This window comes from Anolis carolinensis, chromosome 1, assembly GCF_035594765.1.
Source record: "Anolis carolinensis isolate JA03-04 chromosome 1, rAnoCar3.1.pri, whole genome shotgun sequence".
NCBI classification, from domain to species: Eukaryota; Metazoa; Chordata; class Lepidosauria; order Squamata; family Dactyloidae; genus Anolis; species Anolis carolinensis.
Genome location: NC_085841.1, coordinates 83,292,223 through 83,315,896, shown reverse-complemented (window position 1 = coordinate 83,315,896; position 23,674 = coordinate 83,292,223). Strand labels below are relative to the sequence as shown.

Below are 23,674 nucleotides of genomic sequence, written 5' to 3'. Positions count from 1 at the left end.
ACTAAATACTTGCATTTAACTAGATGGCACAACCAAAGCAGCCATAAGGCAAGAGTACAATGATGTTTTTTTATACTATTATGGGAGACTTCTTTGAATTAATAAAACAGCTGTAATTATTCTTAGATGAAGTTGATTTGATCACTCACTATACCTTGGTTATTTATATATTTAGCAGGGACATATATAACCAATGTATAATACAGGCATCCTCTAAATGCAGCCCTCCAGCTGTTTGGGTCTGCAACTCCCAGAATTCCTGACCATTGAATAAGTCGGCTCTGGCTTCTGAGTTTCCGAGGCCCAAACAGCTGAAGGGCCGCAGTTTAAGGATGCTTGGTATAGTGAATGGCTAAATCAATTTCATCTAGGAATATCTATCTACATCTATCTATTAATCTTTATCTATCTATCTCTATCTATCTATCTCAGGAAAAACTTCCAATGAAGTTCACGAAATAAGACAAAACTCATTTATAAAAATAACCTCTACAATATCAGGGTCCCAAACCTGGGTCTTTAGATGTCACAACTTTAAATCCCAGAAACCTAAATCAACATGGCCAATGTTCAGGGATTGTAGAGCTACCACCTGGGACCCAAGTTCAAAAGCATTAAAATGCACTGCATTAAAATGATAAAGTATGAAAAAGCCTAACTAGAAAAGAATTCCATAAATGATTAGATTACTTTCATGCACTCTATGTGGTAGCTGCCTTCCGCAAGCAAGTAAAGACTTTTCTGTGCAATCAGGCATTTGGGGAAAGATGAGGGGTATGCTGCTGGGGAGGTAATTTTAATTGATTCTATTATAACAGCATTTAGACCTTATATCCACACAGTACTGTCTAATTTTTTTAGTTGTTGTATTTGTTTAGAATACAATACATCTTTTATACCATCTGCACTTCCAGTTCATTTTCATCTGATTCAATAATTACCCATGAATACCTAAAATTAGCCTTCCCGCTATGATACCTGGCCTTCTTGTACACTGACCTCACTGACTAGGGCTCAAAGACAAGGACACTTAGGAAAAGCACTCTGAATGAGTTCTGGACCAGTCTACTGAAAGTTGGCACTGTCCTTTTTGCATTCCCTCCCCCCCCCCCCGCAAAGTGAAAAATACCTTTCTCTTGATGATTATACTTCATCATAATTCTGTTCCAGTATTAACGTATTCTAAGTATTTGTAAACTGCCTCCGTGTGCGCCAGAGAATGGAATGTTTTTGGAATATGTGCCTTAAAATACATTTTTTCCTTGTTGTCATGCACATGCTTGCAAACCAGATTTTTATTGAGACACTGGATTTTTAAAACTTAATTAATAGAGACCATGAGTTGGAACATAAATGCTTCATTGGATCTTTTATCAACTTGGTGCCATTTTGTGACCACAAAACCATTTTTCCAATCCATTATAACAATGTGCAATAATAAACGTTGTAGTTGAATAGTATATCTTCCGGATTCTGTACATACATATTCATGTGAATATGAGATTACATTGCTCAATCCATCTGCTCTATAACTCAGGTACTAAAAACAAAAAATACTTCATAATGGTGTCTGATTCCTACCAGGAAAATTTCAGCAATTCTGAAACTTCAATAATCTGGCAGAATAATCATTTTAAAACAGAAATGTTTACTTGAATCTGTGCTCAGGGTTAAATATTTACTGGTTGGTTTGGATTTAAAAAACTAGGTTTTTTTCATTACAGGGATATGTAGGAATAGTTTGTAGTATTGTATCTGGATTGGTAGGTTTTAAAAGTCCAGTATCTTAATGGACAACCCAAGCTATTGCAGTCAATCATAGAGCAGTTTCAACCCAGTCTGTTTGTTACAGTAACATCTTGCACTACCAATCAATTGATAGTGCTCCACTGCTCTTTTGAAAGGATATTTATTTATTTATTTATTCATACTTTTGTATCCCACCCTTCTCACTCCGGGGGGCGGCGCTCAGGGCAGCTATCATATAATCATGACATTTAATTGTGTCTTGCTATCATAGCAAATAACAGTCAAAAGATACTTGTATATAATGATTACTAACCTGCAAAACTTCAGGGTGTTTCTCAGGTTCTTCATCCTCTTCTTCATTTACACTCGATGCTGCAAAAACCTCAAAATGGCTAAAATCTGCAAAGTTTGGCTGTTCTGGGATTTGTTGAGGTGAGGTACTGGCATGAGTTGTTATACCTTCAGCATCTGCTGAACGATGAACATGACCTCCAGCCTACAACAGAAAAAGGTGAGAGGCAAAGCACAAATAATTCATTCATTACTTGGGAAAGGGAGGAGCCAAAGACTTGGTAGAAGCACCTCTGGCAGCAACACAACAATGACAAGAACACCATAAATAGATACCATGAAGCTATAATTTTGAAAAGAAGTCTACAGAAAGTATACCTGTGAGGGCAGAGGTCTTGGAGGCACTGCAGGGGGATAGGCAATCACTCCAGTCTGCTGTTGACCTGAAAGACAGTGCAATTTAGACAACAATTAGGTGAACAATTTCTGGAAACACTAAGGCAATGGGGTGAAAAAACTAGATACCCTTCTGTTTGCTTCTCCGCTGAAAAACTTCATTTTAGAAAAAAAAATTGAAAACTGCAATATTAGTAACTTTTAAAGACTGTAAGTCATTCTATTAGTGTAAGTCATTCTATAACATTCTATTAGAACTTGAAATATGAAAAATCAATCATATTTAGAATATTCAAAGCACAATAAGTGAGACACAATGTTTATCAATGAGTTAAAAAACCTGAGCCCCAAAGGCTAGAAAAGAACTTCCCCAGCATAGGGAAGTGGTAAGAAATACAGATCTTTGAGTTTTTCCCACTCTGGTGCTTGCCTATCTCTGCTCTGCAGATTAAACTAGTGTAATCTAGACTACATTAACAACCTTAGATACGCAGATGATACCACTGATGGCTGAAAGTGAGGAGGAGCTGAGGAGCCTTATGGCCAAGGTGAAAGAAGAAAGTGCAGTTAAAGTGCTGGGTTGTAGTTAAACATCAAGAAAACCAAGATTATGGCAACCAGACTGATTGCTAACTGGCAAATAGAGGGAGAAAACGTGGAGCCAGTGACAAACTTTATATTTCTAGGTGCAAAGATCACTGCAGAGGCAGACTGCAGCCAGGAAATCAAAAGATGTTTACTGCTTGGGAGGAGAGCAATGGCCAACCTCAATAAAATAGTGAAGAGCAGAGACATCACACTGGCAACGAAGGTCCGCATAGTTAAAGCAATGGTATTCCCCATAGTAACCTATGGATGCGAGAGCTGGACCAAAAGGAAGGCTGCGCAAAGGGAGATAGATGCTTTTGAACTGTGGTGTTGGAGGAAAATCCTGAGAGTGCCTTGGACCGCAAGAAGATCCAACCAGTCCATCCTCCAGGAAATAATGCCCAGCTGCTCACTGGAGGGAAGGATATTAGAGGCAAAGATGAAGTACTTTGACCACATAATGAGAAGACAGGAAAGCTTGGAAAAGATCATGATGCCTGGGAAAATGGAAGGAAAAAGGAAGAGAAGCCGACAAAGGGCAAGATGGATGGATGGTATCCTTGAAGTGATTGGCTTGACCTTGAAGGAACTGGGGGCGGCGATGGCCAACAGGAAGCTCTGGCGTGGACTGATCGATGAAGTCATGAAGAGTCGGAAACGATTGAACGAATTAACAACAACACAATTTAGACTACACAGGAAACAATCCTATGCATGCCTATTAGTGCGTAAACTTTCACTGAAGCTAATGGGAAATTGAAGAAATAATAACAAAAACACCATTCTATAATCAGGGCATCTGGATTACTGGACTCTGAAATCCCTTTATACATTACATCATGTGAAGATTTCCAACCACATTATCTTGAGTACTCTGCAATCTTCTGTAAAAGCAACATATAGTCCCCGAGTTAAAACATCTGATTTACAAACAACTCATAGTTAAGAATGGGAGTGAAACAACATACATACAACAAATGTATGGAGTTGCTCGAAAACCTCTCAATAAAAATTAATTTAAAAAAAAGAATGGGAGTGAAACAACAGGAAGTGAGAGAAATCTACTGCTAGGAAGGGAAATTCACTACTGAAAGAGTTATTGTGGGGAAAAGGTGTTTCCACTGAAGCTTTCTCATCAATCCTTGTTTCTACAATAAGCCACATTTTTGAAAATCCAATGATGACAGGGACAGAAAGTGAGGTGAAATCCTTTGAACAGGAGCACAGACAGTAAAGCAAACACCACAGGGGTCTTAACCCTTCCCTATACTATTCAAAGTTTTTTTTAAAAGTATATATATTTTTACCTGTACCTGTTACGATGCTTTACCACTGCTGGGAGGGCAATTGTTAGGGTAAGAATATTTACAATGTCACTGTAACTGAAGAACTGAGAAAACATAATCAGGACTGAGCTGCAATTAGAAAAGTCTTTGAATAACTTTTTATTGTTTAACATTTCACTCTACATAACTCTACATAACTCATGAATGCTAAAACCTAAAATTCTCTAAAATTGGAGGATTGTCTTCTAAATTAACAAAATGAACAGTTCAAGTATTTTCCAGCATGCCTTTGAAATCCTGCCATGTTAGCTTCTTGTCATAAAAATTATTTTTAAAAGGCTTGTTGCATTCTGAACATGAAACCTACTATGGCATCAGTTTTCTTAGCCTAAGCCAATTTCAACCAATTCACAAAGTGTTCTTTCTGGAAGTTGGTGTATATATACTTGACAAAATAAATAATTCTATACGGAGTATTGAAACAATATAGGCATTTCTGAATATACAGTCATACAAAATACACATCAAATCTTATATAAGAATATGAACTACACTTACCTGGAGTAATTGTGAAAGTCCTGTTCATATCTAAAGATGATGACCGAGAGTGTGAGGGATGAGGCCTTGGTGGTGGTGGCGGCGGCGGCGCAACACTGTCTGGAGATGTCCCTGAATGTGACCTGGAAAAAAAAATAGAACTACAGCAATTCTATTGCAACTAATAACTCAGAAGGTCTCTAAAGCAACCAGAAAGCATTATGTTGAGCTGATAACCACCTATACTACAATGAGGATGTCTACTTCTGTATGACAATCCACTATCCTTAGCACTATATTCCTTAGCACTACTGCAAAATAAATTTGAACTATCACAGCTTTCATTTGAATTCCAGACTTTTCATCTATAATAATAATAATCATAATCATAATCATCATCATCATCATCTTTAGCACTGACATTAGTATGGAGTTCAGCCTAGACAAATGTGCCACAGTGGCATTAAAGAAAGGGAAAATGACTCACAGCAAGGGCATAGAGATGCCAAATGGACAAACCATAAAGTGCAATCAGCCTGAAGCCTATAAATATCTGGGCATACTACAGTTGGAAAATATCTAGCATGGGCACGTGAAAAATGTGGTCAGCAAAGAATATATTCAAAGAGTCAGAAAGGTTTTGAAGAGCAAATTAAATGGCGGAAATATGATCAAGGCTATCAACACCTGGGCCATCCCCATCATTAGATACACTGCTGGAATTGTGAACTGGACACAAGCAGAGCTAGATGATCTGGACAGAAAGACAAGAAAACTGATGACAATCCACTACTCATTATACCCGCGTAATGATGTCGACAGACTTTACCTGCCCAGAAAATCAGGAGGCAGAGGGCTTCTGCAAGTGAAACAAACGGCAGAGGAAGAGAAACATGCCTGGCAGATTATGTGAAAGGCAGTCAAGAACCAACATTGAGGGAAGTCAACAGTAGTAAACTGCTTCAAGTTCAAAATACAAAGAGTGAATACCGTAAAAACACAATCCAGAGCAGAAGAGAAAATTGGCAAAAGAAGGCTCTCCATGGACAGTTCCTAAGAAAAATCGAAAGTCAAACTGACAAAGAAAAAACATGGCTGTGGCTCACAAATAGAACTTTGAAAAAGGAGACGGAGGGCCTGATTCTGGCAGCCCAAGAACAAGCCATTAGAACCAATGCCATCAAAGCCAAAATTGAAAAGTCAACAACAGATCCTAAATGTAGACTCTGCAAGGAAGCAGATGAAACAATAGATCACGTCCTCAGCTGCTGCAAGATCGCACAGACAGACTACAAGCAGAGGCATAACACCGTTGCTCAAATGATTTATTGGAACTTGTGCCACAAATACCATCTGCCTGCGACAAAGAACTGGTGGGATCACAAGCCGGAAAAAGTTACAGAGAATGAGCATGTCAAGCTACTCTGGGACTTCCGAATTCAGACAGACAGGGTTTAGGAGCACAATACTCCTGACCTCACGATCGTGTTAAAAGACAAAGTATGGATTATCGATGTCACAATCCCAGGTGATGGAAGGATTGAGGAGAAACAACTGGAAAAGTTAACACGATATGAGGATTTAAAGATCAAACTACAAAGACTCTGGCACAAGCCAGTTAAGGTGGTTCCAGCGGTGATTGGCACACTGGGTGCAGTGCCTAAAGGCCTTGGCCTGCACTTAAACACAATTGGCGCTGACAAAATTACCATCTGCCAGCTGCAGAAGGCCACCTTACTGGGATCTGCTTGCATTATTCGCCGATATATCACACAATCCTAGGCACTTCGGAAGTGTCCGACGTGTGATTCAATTCAACAGCCAGCAGAGTGTCTGCTGTGGACTCATCTTGTTGTGTTTCAAATAATAATAATAATAATTTATTTATATCTCGCCACCATCTTACCGAAGGGACTTGGCACAGCTTACAAGGTACTCCAGGGAACACATATAATATACAACAGGTAAAAACAGTACAAAAGTATAACAGAGGTCACATAAAATTATACAACAACCCCTGTCAACACATATTACATAAAATCAGAATAATACAATTTTTAAACAAAAGTATTGTTTTAAAATAACAGTATTGCCAATGTCCACCTACAACTTTAGCTCACCAAGCTAAAGGCTAGAAGTTTATTTTAACACATGTATTTCCAGGACTCTAGATCAGGCATGGGCAAACTTCAGCCATCCAGGTGTTTTGGACTTCAAATGCTCCCCTTTTCATTACCAAAGATATCTAACCATGCTTGCCTTAATCAACCAGATGGACATTAAAACTGTATTATTTGGCAACACACTCCCTTCAAAACTATGCAATTCCTTGACTTGTCACAATACAAAGAGAGGAAGTATTAGATTAAACTTTATTTTAGGTTGCAGGATAGGGTTCAGGGAAGAATGCTCATTCAACATTCTAAAAAGAAAGCAACTAATTACCGTTGTCTAGTTACAGTGCTTCCAATATGTTCTGGGTCTGAAGTAAAGGAATCTGAGCTGCTATAACCATCTGTTGATATAAGAAAAATAAAACCTCACATATCGTGTTTATTAACCACAACTTGATTATTCTGCAGAACTGTAAAGTGTACAAGTTTATCAACAAGTAGCCTTTGATGGACATAACTGATGCAAAGTCAGCAAAACAGGTTTCGTTACAAACATATGCCTAAAATTAATCTAGTCCCACATATATCACCGCAACCATTTTCATTTCAAAAACTTTTAAAATGCGCTCTGTATTCTTATGATCAGTATCCAGTAATTCCAAGTTAACCTACTGGAAGAATAAAAAAGCACTAAGAGAGCATTAGAGATGCAAACAATATCTAGAAAATATTTCCAGCAATATTGTCTCTTATTTCATGGGACAAAATTTCCAACTCTGATTAGCTTGGGTGAAAAGTTCAGCCACAGAACCAAAAACAAGAACGTTAAAAGTATGCCCCTGGTTAAGTATCATAGGCTATTTTTAATGGAACCATAAACTAGAACAGCCAGGTTAGTACTGAGTTGCAGCTACTGAAAATTTCAGTGAATTGGAATGACTGACATTTTTGTGGGAAAGAAAACATGATACTTGCCAACTGTACTTCCTCCTACAAATTTTACAGATGCATTCATTTTATTTTCTTCTGCAATGTCAGGTGACTTCACAAGTAAAGGGCTGGTGGGATTTGTGTGATCTAAAAAAGAATAAAAGGTATAGTTAATATGCAGCAATAAGTTTATCTAGGTTTCTTGTGATTGGAAGTTTCAGCTAATTCTGAAATTCTAGCACAGAGAAATTTAAAATTCTATTTGATGTGGCTTGAATACTATGTCACTATTCTGTTTCTGTGTGAGTTCTGAGTATCTACCCACTTGTAGTCTGCCACATATTCTCTTGAGAAGATCTTCAGAGGACTGCAATGGGAAGGGGAAGACAGAAAACCTGTTTTAGGTAATCATGACTTCTGTTCAAGCTTTTTCATTCCTAAGCATTCTAAGGGATTAGTACAGACATCACCATAGGCAATAGAACAATGGCATGAAAGTCACACTTCTTATTTTTATACAGATACTAGCTTGGGTACCTGGCAGTGGTCAGGTTACTTGAAAAGGGCATTGTTTGTTTTTAGGTGTTAAGTAGTATCAGTTTGGTCATATGTTACATTATATCTTTTAAAAACTTAGTATTTGCTTTTATTTTTTTTATGACTGCTCCCATTAGAAAATGTATAAGGATGTGGGTGAACTACAATTCCCAAAAATTTTGGGTCAATCCTCATCAAACCCCGTCAGTATGCACAGTTGGCCATGTTGGGTCAGTGTGCCAAGTTTGGTCAAGATCTGTCATCTGCTGGGTTCAGTCTTCTCTGAATACGGGTGAACTATAACTCTCTGATGCCAAGGTCAATCACCCCACTAGTATGCAAAATTGGCAGTGTTGGGTCTGTGTGCCAAGTTTGGTCCAGGTCCGTCATTGGTAGGGTTCAGAGGTCTCATGGAACACAGGTGAATTATAACTCCCAGAAATAAAGTTCAATCACCTCCCAAGTCCACCAGTATTCCCAGTTGGACATGTTGAATTTGTGTACCAAGTTTGGTCCAAATCCCTTATCAGATGGGTTCAGTATTCTCTGAATACGGGTGAACTATAACTCCTGGGTGTCAAGGTCAATCACTCCCAAACCCCACCAATATGCACATTTGGCCATGTTGGGTCTGTATGCCAAGTTAGTTCCAGGTCCATCGTTGATAGGGTTTAAATTGCTCTTAGACTGCAAGTGAACTATGCATCCCAGTCCCTATAACTCATATGAGTCATGGTGAATTATCCCCAAACCTATCTCTCTAGTATGTTCAGTTGCTGATCAATTCCTTTGTTGGCTGTGTGCCAAAGGAAAGGGTAGGAAAGGGTTAAGGGAGGCAGTGGGCAGGGTCATGCAAATAGACAGGGAAAGGAACAATAAGATGTGCTCACTGTAACATGCAATTTCCTGGGAGGGAGTGACTTGGTGGCTCCTCAAGCACTGGGAACTATAGCCTATAGCCAGGCCGAAGGCTGTCTGTGTGAGTGGACATGCATGCCACATACACACATACAGGATTTCACTTTTATTATGTGTATAGATATTTCATTCAAATATCCATGTCAGTATACTCATTCACTATACACGACAGGCTAACCTCTCCCATGTTTTTGAACTTTACATGTACTATTGTTTCCTAATGTTATTTAAATTATCACCGTTCCCCCAGTCAATCCCTCCACCTGAAATTTTCACCTCTAAACAAGCCTGTTAAAGTTAGGTAAAAAAACAAACAAACAGTGGTCTGACTAAGGCATAATGCTAAGCAATATTTAGCATAATGTGAATGAGGCTCAGATTCAGCAGCTGCCATACTGATCTTTTAACATCTGGGACTGTGAGAGAAGCTTTAAATTCTACTCTCAAATCAGCACTTTCTTATAATATCTGCACAGTAACCAGTGGTTAACTAAAACTTACAGAAAAAAGCAAATTACATGAACAATTGTCTATCTGAATTGAAATATAAAGTTCTGTATCACGGTATATAGCTGTGGTTATGAAACCTGAAAAGATAATTAGATATCAATAATCACTTGCCAATAGTTCAGCTGAACTGTTTTATAAGCAGAACTGGGGAGGGGCAAACCTCTATCATCCAGTGAGCTCCTTTTCATCAACAAACCTATTCTAAAGGTTTTGGAAACGTTTCTGAAACCAGCATTGTCATTACTTAGAAGGCTGTAGTGAGGAGGGATAGAAAGTTCTATGGCACTTCCGTGTTTCCCTGAAAATAAGACAGTGTCTTATATTAATTTTTGCTCCCAGAGATGCTCTAGGTCTTATTTTCAGGGGATGTCTTATTTTTCCATGAAGAAGAATTCACATTTATTGTTGAACAAAAATTGAACATTTATTATATACTGTACAGTAGTTGTCATCACAAACCAGCATAACCAGACAAACTGTGAATCTTATCAAGAATTTCTTGTTACTACCATTATTTCCATGTACAACACTCTATGATACGTATATTTACCGATCCTGCATGCTCTGGTGTTCTGTTTGGCGGTCATGCTTCCAAACAAAAACCTTGCTAGGTCTTACTTTCGGGGGAGGCCTTATATTTAGCAATTCAGCAAAACTTCTACTAGGTCTTATTTTCTGGGGATGTCTTATTTTAGGGGAAACTGGGTAGTGGTTGAGTACTAGAACAACACTGGATTTATGTTAATTTTTTGTATTTCGCTAACAGCATGATGGAAAAAATAATTCAGTTTGATACTTTCAGATTACATCCCTATTAAATAAGCATCACATACCAATTCATGAAATAAAACGGGCTGGCCGGCCCCTGTAGTTTCTTCCAACTCTAGGATTATGAAAGATTTCTAATTTGGTTCTAAGAGGACAATCAGTTTGAGTACGTCAAGGAGTTCATGATTTAACTAAAGCAATACATGAGTCAAAAGAAATCTGGTATGAGGACAAACTGGATTCATTTATTGAATGCTCTAAGAATGAGTTTTTTTAAAGTGATTTTTCTATGTTTGGATTTTTAAGAATATGTGAACAATTTTTAATCTTGTTTCAATTACTTTATGGTGAAATAGTTTTAAAAATTAATATTCACTAAAATTAGATTGCAAATTCGCAAAGCTTGTTGAGACCCAAGCATATTTTCATTGCAGCCATTGAAATGAAAGTGATTGTTTTCTCAAGGTATTTAAAGGTTGCACTTTAATTGGTATGCATAGGAAAGAGCAAAAAACTGAGATTTTCTTGGTTTATAGTTTTTAGCTTGAGGCATCTAGTGCGGAAGGCTGGGCTATAAGTATTGATGAAGAGGAGTTCTCCATCTTCCCTTCCAGCCTTTACTGCTAGTTTGAGACAGAGATCAGAAAAATAACTGCTGCTTACCATTTCCAGTTCTTTTAAGCTCCATTTCTTGCATGTGAATTTTGCTTGGAGTCATCCGAATAGGAACAGGATGAACAATAGCAGTATCCTACAACATAGAGAGATAAAATCCATTTAGTTTAAAGAAAACTTTCTAAGCTAAGTTGAAAGCTGAAATCACGAATACAATGTCAGCAAGATTGACCCACTCCAAGTATACCATGCCACCACAGCTTCTTTTCTGTCTTGCACTCCTTTCTATGTTTCTGTGTTGCTTGTGTGTTACTAGACTATGAGTCAGTGGGGACAAGCACTTTTACTGCCATTCTCTGTAAAGTCATATACATGGATTCTTCTGTATCAGTGGTTCTCAAAATGTGCTCCACGGAGCAAGGAAGGTGCTCTTCTAAGGTTTTGCAAGAAGCACACCTTTCCTGTCCCAAAAAACCTTCCTTGCAAGCAACTGCAAAACAAAAGAGCGATCCAGGAAGATTGTGTGGAAAGCTGAGCGCACCACTTGACAGCTGAGGGAAGGGAAGCCAGCCTGGTTCAGGACGCAAGCCAGGCGGGAATCTTGGGGAGGGGGGGGGGGAAGGAGGGCTTTTCAAACACTTTTATCGCTATGATAACTACCTAGATTTCAGTGGGGACTATGCTGAGAACTAGTATTTGGGTCTGGCTTTCAACTGAATATGGTACATGTTTTCTCCTATACTTTGTTTATTTTTAATTCCAAAACGTAATGAACTTTCTGGATAACCCTCGTAAATAGTCATTATGCATTTTCTAGGAGCGCTTTACATTTCTCATTTTATCTGATTATGGGGACATCTACACTGTCGAATTAATGCAGTTTGTCAACACTTTCATTGTCATGGTTCTATACTATGGAATCCTGGGAGTTACTAGTTTTATCAGGCTCCAGCACACTTTGGCAGAGGTTACAGACCATATAAAACCACAACTCCCAGGATTTTATAGTATTGTGCCATGGTAGTTAAGGTGATGTCAACCTGCATTAATTCTACAATGTAGATGCAACCCTTGTCTTCCCCAAATGCAGAATACAGTCATTCTTTATTCAACATGGTGAATTTATTTATGGTAATACCAGAATGTGTGTTTAGGTTGCATCATGGTGTGATGAAGTTCTTACTGCTATTCACCCATACGCCTTGGTTTTACTAAGACTATAAAAATGAGGGACGTGTGAGCTAATGCTATCATGTAATACCAGATTTCCTGGAGAGGATTTAGACAGTTGTAATTAATGTGCATTTAAATCTGAGTAATATGTGTAACTGGTAACTCTAACACAGCAGGATTCCTGATTGTATAGAGGCTTTATGCACATTCAAGTGAATGTAAGTTGGGGTCTTATGCAGATTTATTCGTTCAATGTAAGAAAATCAGCAATATTAGTGTGCTGCTGAGTGTGCACTCATTTTACTCCAGTATCTTATTTGTTCATATGATCTCTTGCTCCAGTTGCCCATATTCATATTTTTGATAACTTTGGAGTGTACATTGCTTGTAAAGAAGCACAATACCATAATTTGAAAACCTGTTTAGGATGGTGCAGAACATCAGACCAAAGAAAGCAGTCATTGCTAAGCAAATATTTGAAACATTCATTAGTAGTCTATACACATTATGACTTTCTAAAGAATTTCTCAGGGTTGTGAGGTAGGTAAATATACTGAAATTTAGAGTACATTAACAGCCACCGGACTAGAATGTTACAAACTGTAATTATTGTATGGCAAGGAAACTTTATTTAATGATATGGAAAATCCATGTCAGTTTCTTCAAGATCACCGGAGGAACTAGCAAACTATTTATTGTCACTTCTAAATATTTGGGCACATCTTTCAAAACCACTGGGGGGGGGGAGTGTATATGTGTGTGGGTGGGTTAAGGGACAATTTCACATTTGTGTACCTTTTCCCCATCAGCCCACTCACTTGTCCAGGCAAGTCAGGTCATCAGTTTCAACCAATTCACAGCCAAATACGACATGGGGATATGGCTGAGGTTTGGGAGGAAGAATCCTCCATGTTTCTAGACAGGGGGGTTGTGTATGTATGTGGTTTGCCACAGTTTTCAGGCAGAAAATTATCCAAAATAGCACTGTGAGTTGCTTTTTCAAAAATCTTTTTGCAAGTCACCATATTTCTCAACTATCAACCCCTTTTCAATGCAAGGCAGCTGATGAGCCTCAGAACTATTTTGTTGCTATTAAAGAGTACATATTTGTCGCAAATGGTGAATTAATAAGAATTTTGTGACATGCTGCAGTGAAAATGCTCCACAAGTTCTTCCATTCTTGCATAGATGTACAATATAAAATCATGGACACTTTTTATATGAAGTAGTGTACAAATACAAGACTCTTCCAGTCAATTTTAAGTCAAATTAAGATAATCAGGATTGCCATCATTATCCATCAAGCGCTGTAGAACCATGCATTAACAGGCAAAACACAATTAATTAAAATTCAGAGTTAATAAAATTAATTTCAAATCAAGCAAGCTAAGTGATTGACTTACAGGATCAGCTGGTGCAATGTTAGAATCAAATTGGGTCAGGGTTTGTGAGCTTGAGGAGCGTTCACTAAATGTCTCCCACTGCTGAACAGATAGAGGAAAGACAAGTCAGCGTGAGAGAAAGAATGAAGGTTCTCTAAAGAAAATTTAGCTGTTTAGAGGTTGCACTAGCTGTTGTTGACTTTCCAAAAATTGCCAATACCCAAATTTTAAGGCATACTTGAAACAAGTTTTCGTTTTTTCAAAAGCGACTTCAGCTGTCTCAAGTATTATAGGGGTTTACCAAATGAGCAAAAGTCATAAAACATGTGATTTTATCAATATAATCAAGCCAAAAAAATGGAAATATGAGTATTTTGATGATGCTATTATTTTTTGAGTTTTCTACATATCACAACATAAATGTAGAATTAGCTCTATGTTTTCCTTACAAAATACTGGATTTTAAAATTGTATATTACGAAAGCATTAAGAGAATCATCTGACTTTTGAAAGCAATTCTTGAAAATGCTTTTAATCTGAATACATCTTATGCAGACATAGGAATACTTAATTTATAATTGAAACAATGCAAAAAGATTAGCACTTCAAACTCTGTAAATCGATAAGGAAATCTGTTTTAGCAATAATTTCAACAAGCTACAAGATATACTCTATCATAAAATATAACTGCCAAGTAAGTTTTTTGTGCTAAATTCCTCCTCCCCAAGTGACACAACAGCAATTAATTTGGCATCAAAGCAATTAAAATTTTGTTTAAGATTAGAAAGTTAGATTATATCCTCAGAAAAGAAATGTTACTATGTTTCAGTTAGTGGAATGGTAAGTAATTATTAGCCAAATCAAAACAACAACAGCAACAAACCCATTGCTTACCCATCAACAGCTGCTACAAGGCTAGGAGAATGTTTGACTGACTAGCCATGTGAGCAGGACCTAACTACAGGAACAGCTATTTGGGATTAACAGTTCACAAATAGCTAGGATAGTGTATGAGAGACATTTTAGGTAGATTAATACAAAGTAGAAAATTTCCGCATGGAAATCTGACATTAGTAAGAGTCTAAAAATTAAGTATTTGCTACAATGAGAACAAATATTCCCAGGAACAGAACAGAATCTGCCATGTTAATAAATCATGTAATGCCAATACCCATGAAATGCTCCAAACGTTAAATATATACAGTAAATACCAAAATACCAAAATTTGTGGAATTAGATCACTGTAACCTGAAGAACTTTTAGTTCTGAATTTTCTCAGCAGTTCCCATGGTATATGCAGGGGGCTTCAAAGCAGTTTAAGAAGTTAAAAGAGCTCTACTGTGCCAGCACAATTCCTGTGCATAAATCTAAAAGATTATTAGATCCTGCACAATATACCCAAAACACCTGTAAAAGTTTTTTAGATTACTATTCTCCATATGTGACAACCAGTATAGCCATTCTAAAAATAATGCCTAATACATCTGGTATTTCAGTCTTAGAACTTCCTATTGATGTTTCCTGCTCACAGGTGCTTGGGGGTTATATCAGTAATTTCCAAAAATCAAACAAGGATCTTGGGAGTCATAAGTTCACTTCCTACAAACGCAGTGAGAACTCTATTGTGAGGTGCTGTTTTTGCCATATGTATTGCTCTGTGGTTGATCCTGGCCAACATCAAATTCTTGCCTATTTATTCAACTCCATGACTACATACAGTACTATAACCCCAGTGTGATTCTGCCTATTTGTGTCTTCTCATCTCTCAGTGTCAAAATGAAAGAACATGAATAATTTTTCTATGGCAAAGTGAAAGCTGATGTATTTTATCTTGCTCCTTTAAAAAGCAAGACAAACGCAAATATTGTTCTATTCCTCACAATAAACCTGTCTCTAGCTTAATCGAGTACTGGCATTTAATATGTACTGTATTATTTGGTCTTTGTTTGAGGCTGATCATTCTACTTAGAAAATATCTAATGTTACTGGTAATTCAGAGAGGTTTACAAATTAATTGCTATTGTTTTGAAATTAGCATTAATTAGAAATACTACTGAAAACTGCCCTGAAAAACAAAGCCAAAATCTTTTCGTAATCATTAATTACTCTCTTTTAGGAATTTTAAAATGGTATGTTGCTAGTGACCTCCTGCCAATAATTTTACTTAAGTAAATTGTTACTTGAAGTTTAAATTGCATTATACTTCAAGGTATACAGTATACACAACCTAGAGAAATATTTATTTTGCTCTTATATTCGACATAAATATTTACCACACTAGAAAAACTTGATAAAGCTTCAATATAAAATATTTAAAGAACTTTTTGAATGAGTTTGATAACCTTTTTATCTTGAATGTTCTGTTTTGTACATTTTATAACTCTTTGTCATGGCCTTTTGGCTAGCACAATAAATACAGTAGAGTCTCGCTTATCCAAACTTCACTTATCCAACGTTCTGTATTATCCAACACAGTCTGCCTTTTAGTAGTCAGTTTTTTTAAGTCAATGTTTTCAATACATTGAAATGTTTTAGTGCTAAATTCGTAAATAAAGTAATTACTACATAACCTTACTGTGTATTGAAATGATTTTTTTGGCGATTTGTTGTAAAACATGTTTTGGTGCTTAATTTGTAAAAGCATAACGTAGTTTGATGTTTAATAGGCTTTTCCTTAATCTATCCTTATTTTCCAACATTTTCACTTATCCAACATTTATTTTGGATAAGCAAGACTCTACTGTATTCACTGATTTAAAAACATTAGAATTCTTCAACAGGATCTCAAATAATAGATTAAAAATCTACTTTAAAAATAAATCCTTTTAAATTGGCAACACTAAGGAATACCACTTGTGCAATTATGATTATGCAAACCCAGCAACCATAATTTTGAATAACCTTTTAATAAGATATGTATAGTAAACATACAATCCAATCTAAATTTGTAGTTCAAAGAGGTTTGTTCAAATATCTGATGTGACTTTCATAGAGTGTTTTTCTTACATACTGAGTAAAGATTTTGATTAAGTAATTATCTATTAAATAAGATGTGTGCTTAAACTGTAGTTTGTCTATATTAGAACAATGCAAAAAGTCCACATACTTTTTAGGGTTAGGCAATCTAGTGCCCTTTCCCAAATTCTGATCTTCACCGCAGTCAACACGCACACACTAACTTTTTGACGAAGTCTTGGATTTAAAACATAATAAAATAGCTCACCTTTAAAGATCAATGGAGGGAAAAGAAGAGGTATCAAGAATAGGTTGCTTACCTGTAACTGGTTCTTCACCTGGTCAACTTGCACAATGGAGGAGGGCTTGCATCTGCAAAGAGCCACGAATGGAACATTCTAGCATTGGGCAATTTTAGCAGGAACACTGCCCCCCACCCGCTCATTAATTACATAAAAGTGAGCCTTTCCTCAATTCTGAGTCCAATGCTAAAGAAAAAAGCACAAATATGGAAAGAAATGGAGGAAAGTGGATTGTGTGAGTTTAAAGATGACCGCTCAAAGAACCAGTTATAGACAGCAATTTTTTCTTGCTCTTTGTCTTTGTCACTCAAACAAGTAAGTGACAGGATCACCTTTTCCCTTTAAAACCAGAACATTACCTCCTAGGAATAACCGACAAAGACACGAAGTTCAATAGAAATGAAGACATACTGTTTACTTATCTGTCAACAGCAGCGAGAATTCTATTGGCAAAATATTGGAAAATACAAGCTACACCAAGCATAGAAGAGTGGATCGCAAAAATGGATGAAATACACGATATGGATGCATTAACATTTATGATTAAACAACATAACGGGCGACCAATGAAACGCACAGATTGGTCAAGTTACATAGAATACAAGCAACAAAGGAATAGGAATTAACTAATCAAAAAAGTATTTAGATTAACAAACTTTGTTCGGTACACCAGGAAAAGGAAATAAAAATCTACCCAGTACGACAGGAAGAATTGTAGCAATAGCAAATTACACCGAAGTGATGAGGATGGAAGACTGGAAAAAAATTCCCCCTACCCCCCCCCCCCTACTCTTCACCATCAATCCCTGCCCTCCCTCCCTTTCTTTTCTTTTTTTTCTCCTCTTTTCTATTTCCTCCTATTCTTTTACTGAACTGTGCACAAAATACTCAATAAAAATTTATTAAAAAACAAACAAACAAACAAGTAAGTGACTGGATAGCAACTCATAGGTGTGTTGAATATCACATCACAACTGAGGACAATATCAACCAACCAAAAGTGGCATGAGTTTTCAATTTCACATTCATATGGTGGTAAGAAATTAAGGTAGATGGCAGTGATCATGTCACTGCTCTGACACTTCTGGAAACAGTACAATCTTCACAGGTTTGGTAACCTATCTAATTGGTAACTGAGCTGAATGGCTTCTACAACCCATGTCAATATCCTCTTTGAAGAGTCAGGGTGTTCTCTTTTGACAACCTGAATATTCAAAAAGGCACTATGTTCCAGAACAGTGGTTCTCAACCTGGGGTTCCCAGATGTTTTTTGGCTTTCAACTCCCAGAAATCATAACAGCTGGTAAATTGGCTGGGATTTCTAGAAATTGAAGGCCAAAAACATCTGGGGACCCCAGGTTGAAAACCACTGTTCTAGAAGGTGCTGTCCAACTACAAAAAAGTCAATGCTCTTCTGACATCCAGATAATGAAGAGCTTTGCCCAGAAAATAATGACTTTGTATGAATGTAGTGAACATATGATATTGCTCCAAAGGGAACTGGGAAATAACCAGTCTAGTTTGAATATCACCTTATCCTTATGAAATACTGAGGAGGAAGGGTCCACGGACTATTCGGTCAATTCACCTGTCCTTTGTGCAAAAATAATAGCAAGGAAGATATTCTTATGGGATAAGGCAAGTATATCTCAGTTAATGAAGTAAATGTATTACTGGGTATTACGTACATTTTTGTATCAGAGTGAGAAACACTTTTCAGCAAATATTTTATACAAAACTAATATGAGGTTACGAAAAGCAATAACCAAGTTAGGTATGGCTTGTATGAGTAAATTAAAATATCTGGAACCTTATAAAGACTACTTGAAGGTTTCTACTAAAACGCACAGAGGGATGAAATTTTCTTTCATGAGCTTTCACTTTTCTTGCGATTTTCATGTTTATTTATTTATTTATTTATTTATTAACAACATTTATATCCAGCTCTTCTCCCCCCGATGGGGACTCAGGGCGGCTTACAAGTTATATTTACATATAATATATTATATTATTAACATAGCACAATATAAGCATTATATATTACTATATTGTATTATAACATTATATTGTAATATTATTAGTAATATTACATGTAATATAAAAACACAATTATAATAGTGTATTATTATATTGTATTACATTATAATATTGTTATCAATATTATATATATATACAATATATTATATTATTAGTATATCATAATATGAGTATTATATATTATGATGTTGTTATATTGACTCAGGAGACACAGTTGAGTGATGTCTTCCTGACCCCCTTCTTCACTCTAGTACAGAGTGGCAGTTAGTCCTTCGGCGGGGAAGAGGCTCCCTCTGATGACTTAGGTGACATGATGGAATGATGTCTCTGTGGCCCAGAGTGGCAGTTAGTTTTTGGGCGGGGGAGGGGCTCCCTCTGATGACTCAGGTGACATGTAATGATCTCTTCCTGGCCCCCTTCTTCACTCTGGCCCAAAGTGGCAGTTAGTCCTTGGGCGGGGGATGGGCTCCCTCTGATGACTTAGGCGACATGTTGGAATGATGTCTTCCTGGCCCCCTTCTTCACTCTGGCCCAGAGTGGCAGTTAGTCTTTGGGCGGGGGAGGGGCTCCCTCTGATGACTTAGGCAACATGATGGAATGATATCTCTCTGGCCTAGAGTGGCAGTTAGACCTTGGGCGGGGGAGGGGTTCCCTTTGATGACTTAGGCGACATGGTGGAATGATGTTGTCCTGGCCCCCTTCTTCACTCTGGCCCAGAGTGGCAGTTAGTCCTTGGGCGGGGAAGGGGCTCCCTCTGATGACTTTGGCAACATGGTGGAATGATGTCTTCCTGGCCCCCTTCTTCACTCTGGCCCAGAGTGGCAGTTAGTCCTTGGGTGCGGGAAGGGTTCCATTTGATGACTTAGGCGACATGGTGGAATGATGTTGTCCTGGCCCCCTTCTTCACTCTGGCCCAGAGTGGCAGTTAGTCCTTGGGCGGGGAAGGGGCTCCCTCTGATGACTTAGGCGACATGTTGGAATGATGTCTTCCTGGCCCCCTTCTTCACTCTGGCCCAGAGTGGCAGTTAGTCCTTGGGCGGGGAAGGGGCTCCCTCTGATGACTTAGGCGACATGGTGGAATGATGTCTTCCTGGCCCCCTTCTTCACTCTGGCCCAGAGTGGCAGTTAGTCCTTGGGCGGGGAAGGGGCTCCCTCTGATGACTTAGGCGACATGTTGGAATGATGTCTTCCTGGCCCCCTTCTTCACTCTGGCCCAGAGTGGCAGTTAGTCCTTGGGCGGGGAAGGGGCTACCTCTGATAACTTTGGCGACATGGTGGAATGATGTCTTCCTGGCCCCCTTCTTCACTCTGGCCCAGAGTGGCAGTTAGTCCTTGGGTGCGGGAAGGGTTCCATTTGATGACTTAGGCGACATGGTGGAATGATGTTGTCCTGGCCCCCTTCTTCACTCTGGCCCAGAGTGGCAGATAGTCCTTGGGCGGGGAAGGGGCTCCCTCTGATGACTTAGGCGACATGTTGGAATGATGTCTTCCTGGCCCCCTTCTTCACTCTGGCCCAGAGTGGCAGTTAGTCCTTGGGCGGGGAAGGGGCTCCCTCTGATGACTTAGGCGACATGTTGGAATGATGTCTTCCTGGCCCCCTTCTTCACTCTGGCCCAGAGTGGCAGTTAGTCCTTGGGCGGGGAAGGGGCTCCCTCTGATGACTTAGGCAACATGATGGAATGATGTCTCTCTGGTCCAGAGTGGTAGTTAGTCCTTGGGCGTGGGAGGGGTTCCCTTTGATGACTTAGGCGACATGGTGGAATGATGTCTTCCTGGCCCCCTTCTTCACTCTGGTCCAGAGTGGCAGATAGTCCTTGGGTGGGGAAGGGGCTCCCTCTGATGACTTAGGCAACATGATGGAATGATATCTCTCTGGCCTAGAGTGGCAGTTAGACCTTGGGCGGGGGAGGGGTTCCCTTTCATGACTTCGGCGACATGGTGGAATGTCATCTTCCTGGCCCCCTTCTTCACTCTGGCCCAGAGTGGCAGTTAGTCCTTGGGCGGGGAAGGGGCTCCCTCTGATGACTTAGGCAACATGTTGGAATGATGTCTTCCTGGCCCCCTTCTTCACTCTGGCCCAGAGTAGCAGTTAGTCCTTGGGCGGGGAAGGGGCTCCCTCTGATGACTTAGGCGACATGATGGAATGATGTCTTCCTGGCCCCCTTCTTCACTCTGGCCCAGAGTGGCAGTTCATCCTTGGGCGGGGGAGGGGCTCCCTCTTATGACTTAAGTGACATGATGGAATGGGGTCTCTCTGGCCCAGAGTGGCCATCAGTCCTTGGGCGGGGAAGGGGCTCCCTCTGATGACTTGGGCGACATGGTGGAATGATGTCTTCCTGGCCCCCTTCTTCCCTCTAGCCCAGAGTGGCAGACAGTCCTTGGGCGGGGAAGGGGCTCCCTCTGATGACTTAGGCGACATGGTGGAATGATGTCTTCCTGGCCCCCTTCACTCTGGCCCAGAGTGGCAGTTGGGCGGGGGAGGAGCTCCCTCTGATGACTTAGGCAACATGGTGGAGTGTTGATGGTCGAACTTAAAATTTTTGTAAAATGCTGGGGTCTTATCTATTCTCCCATTTTCTATTTTGCTGTCATTCATACTTAGTAAGGGATTCAGGGGGCATTACACAATCATAGCACTATGATTCTACTTTAATGATATGACTACATCCAAAAGATTCATTAGATTTGTACTTTGCTCCTTAGCTGAGATTTCTAAAAATGTCCCTGCCTGACAGGCAAATCCTAGAATTCCACAAGATGCCACTCTGGCATTTACAGTGAAATCTGTCTGCTCTGTGAAAAAGGTCCCTGGACTCTGCCTGCTATCTATGTGAAAAGTTCCATATCATTCAGAAAGCAAAAATAACAATAAATGGAATGTGTGAGGAGAGTTGTGAGCAAGGGCTGGTAGTACCAACACAATTATTATGAATGCAAGAAGTGTACTTCCTTGAAATAGGTCCTACTTCTGCCATGCTACCAGACTTCCCAACTGCTTTCTATTTTTGCTTTGCTACAAGCAAACCTATTACTGACTCACTTGAAAACATTATGTCAAAAAATAACTGAGTCTCTTGCATATTTTGAATGAGTGCTAGCATGTTCCCTTCTTAGATGATTTTTATTAAGAGTAATGTACCAAGTGATGAACGATTTTTACAGGTCCAGAGGCAGATATGGTAATTTTTTGAATCTTGTACCCCCTTGTTGTTTGCACAGAACATTGCTGTTGCATTGTCTGTTGCTATTTGAACATGCTGGTAACCTCAAGGTTGGACTTCTGCAATGCGATCCACATTTGTACCAAGATAGGAAACACCAGCTGGTTCAAAATACAGCAACCAGATTGGTTACAGTAACACCCAGGAGTGAGCATATCACCCCTATCCTAAAGTCACTCCACTGGGTGCAATTAGTTTCTGGGCAATTAGTTGGTATTGACCTTTAAAGCCTTACATGGTTTGGGCTCAGATTACCTACAGGATCACCTTCTCCCATACAATCCGCCCTGAACACTGGGGTCCTCTGGGGGGGCATCTGCTCCAGCCTGCCAGAACCCAACAGGCAACTGCCATTCATGGATCTTTTTATCTGACACCCCATGACTGTGGAACACCCTGCTTGTAGAGCTATGACAGCTAGATCAGCTGTGGGAATTTAAGACGAGTGAAAACCTATCTCTTCCAGCAGGCCTACCCAGACAGTTTTAATGACAATTTTTAAACTTCTTTGTCTAATTTTTGTTTTGTGTATTTTAATTTTATGGAAATATGCTTTAATATTCAAATATTTAATATTTAATACAAAAAGGCTGAGCGAAGGAAGATGGACGCTTTTGAACTGTGGTGCTGGAGGAAAATCCTGAGAGTGCCTTGGACTGCAAGAAGATCCAACCAGTCCATCATCCAGGAAATAATGCCCAGCTGCTCACTGGAGGGAAGGACATTAGAGGCAAAGATGAAGTATTTTGGCCACCTCATGAGAAGACAGGAAATCTTGGAAAAGATAACGATGCTGGGGAAAATGGAAGGAAAAAGGAAAAGAGGCCGACCAAGGGTGAGATGGATGGATGGTATCCTTGAAGTGACTGGTTTGACCTTGAAGGAACTGGGGGCGGCGACGGCCAACAGGGAGCTCTGGCGTGCATTGGTCCATGAAGTCACAAAGTCGGAAACGACTATGCGACAGCAGCAGCAGCTTTAATATGTGTAATCTATGGCGTGTTTTTAAAGGATAGTGTTTTGATTATGTGTTTTAAGCAATGGTGTAACATGCCTCGGCAGTGAGGAGAGGAGGGTAAGAAATAAATAAAATTATTATTACGTAAATGCAATTGATGACTGATGAAAAGGTATGCCCCTCATTAAGCTGGACTGCACCATCCATCAACACTTTTTCTGACCTGAAGAGGGACATGAAACCCTCTTGAGGGATATCCATATCTATTGCCTTGATCCTGAACAATATAGAGTTAATGAAAATAACCATGTTGCAAATGTTACTCTGAGTACTAATAGGTAGCTAGTGTAGAATGACATCTACAATAGGGTGACAACTCTCCTGCTTTAGAAAGAAACTTTGAGTAT

General features: G+C 39.1%; 1 protein-coding gene across 4 annotated transcripts in view; it reads right to left on the bottom strand.

Annotated features, from left to right (window-relative positions):
• The window catches only part of reps1 (RALBP1 associated Eps domain containing 1), a 69,711-nt gene that overhangs the window by 8,037 nt on the left and 38,000 nt on the right, over window positions 1-23,674 (bottom strand). For 2 of the 4 annotated variants that reach the window (XM_062978132.1, XM_008114504.3), the window contains exons 10-16: window positions 13,816-13,896; window positions 11,288-11,375; window positions 7,937-8,038; window positions 7,293-7,362; window positions 4,869-4,990; window positions 2,419-2,483; window positions 2,063-2,245 (exon numbers count right to left, since the gene is read on the bottom strand). In XM_062978132.1, the coding sequence (XP_062834202.1) occupies window positions 2,063-2,245; window positions 2,419-2,483; window positions 4,869-4,990; window positions 7,293-7,362; window positions 7,937-8,038; window positions 11,288-11,375; window positions 13,816-13,896 (711 nt within the window). The remainder of the gene's footprint in view (window positions 1-2,062; window positions 2,246-2,418; window positions 2,484-4,868; window positions 4,991-7,292; window positions 7,363-7,936; window positions 8,039-11,287; window positions 11,376-13,815; window positions 13,897-23,674) is intronic. The other 2 variants (XM_062978128.1, XM_062978136.1) reach the window with 2 other exon arrangements.